This window comes from Aphanomyces astaci (assembly GCF_000520075.1).
Source record: "Aphanomyces astaci strain APO3 unplaced genomic scaffold supercont1.832, whole genome shotgun sequence".
Taxonomy (NCBI): domain Eukaryota; phylum Oomycota; class Saprolegniomycetes; order Saprolegniales; family Verrucalvaceae; genus Aphanomyces; species Aphanomyces astaci.
Genome location: NW_009799095.1, coordinates 1 through 1,034, shown reverse-complemented (window position 1 = coordinate 1,034; position 1,034 = coordinate 1). Strand labels below are relative to the sequence as shown.

General features: G+C 51.6%; 1 protein-coding gene across 1 annotated transcript; it reads left to right on the top strand.

Annotated features, from left to right (window-relative positions):
• Positions 1 to 21: 21 nt before the first annotated feature.
• On the top strand, positions 22 to 891 carry H257_19583 (hypothetical protein; the record flags this gene model as incomplete). The annotated part of the gene is made up of 3 exons (XM_009848717.1): positions 22 to 364; positions 405 to 706; positions 784 to 891. 3 exons carry the CDS (start codon positions 22 to 24, stop codon positions 889 to 891), a joined length of 753 nt encoding a protein of 250 aa, XP_009847019.1.
• Positions 892 to 1,034: the final 143 nt, after the last annotated feature.

The following is a 1,034-nucleotide window of genomic DNA, read 5'->3' as shown; positions in this document are numbered from 1 at the left end:
GGGGATGCCGTTGATGTCGACATGCTACTCGAGTTGTCTGACGACGAGACGTTCGACCAACACGACGAGGGAGAGTTCCACGTCGTTGACACGATTGAAGTCGTCGACCAAGTACCCGACTCGACTTTTCAAACGGAAGTAACCGAGATCGTCGGCCGATTCACCCAGGCCAGGGTAATCGAATCATCGTCCCAGATGCGCACAGTCTCACGACCTTGGCACAAGTATGATGGCGGGCCCCCGGCTGATGATAGCTCCCAAACTCACTGTGACGTCTGCCTCAAGCAATTCAAGTCTCCATCAGCACTATTCACCCATAATTGCAAGGGATTCAGCGAGAAGCGGGATCTCGTCTCGTACTTGGGTAATTTTCTGTCTTCTCTTGCATCTGATTGTGTTTGTAGTCAAGCGACTTGCTTCTCTTACATCCCTGCAAGCAATCCGAGTTGTGGACTCAAAATCGGCAGAGTTCGCAGTTGATTTTGAGTCGGCATTGCCGCCGTGGAAGTACGAAGCCGGGTGGGCGAGGCGGCCGGCAAGGGGGCATACATATGGTGCACGGTACATTCGAAAGTACAAGGACGAGATTTCGATAATGGTGTTGGAGGGCAACGAGAACAAAGCAAAGCAGATGAACCCAACACAGATTCTTGCGACTCTAAAAGATCGACACGAGGGTGAGTTCGCTTTTCCCAGTGTCGCCGAGGTATCATCACTTGTATCCCAAATTCTGGGTGAGTAATGGGCATTTCGACAGAGATTCAACGTTGTCATTGTCTGTAGGTAAGCAAAAGCGGATCGACCAACGCGCCCGTGGCAAGAAAAGTGGGGGGGGTTACGAGGCCGCAATACATGCGTACGTGGCTCACCATGGTCGCGCCTCGAACTTAAGAGGCTGTTGGGAGCACCTTCAAATCCAAGTCAACGACCCAGTGGAGGCTTTTCCAAAGCGAGCAGAGTTCCAACGACTCTTCAACATATGCGTTGCCAAATCCAACGAGGGTGGTGAACTTCGGTAATGTCGTTAACTTTCT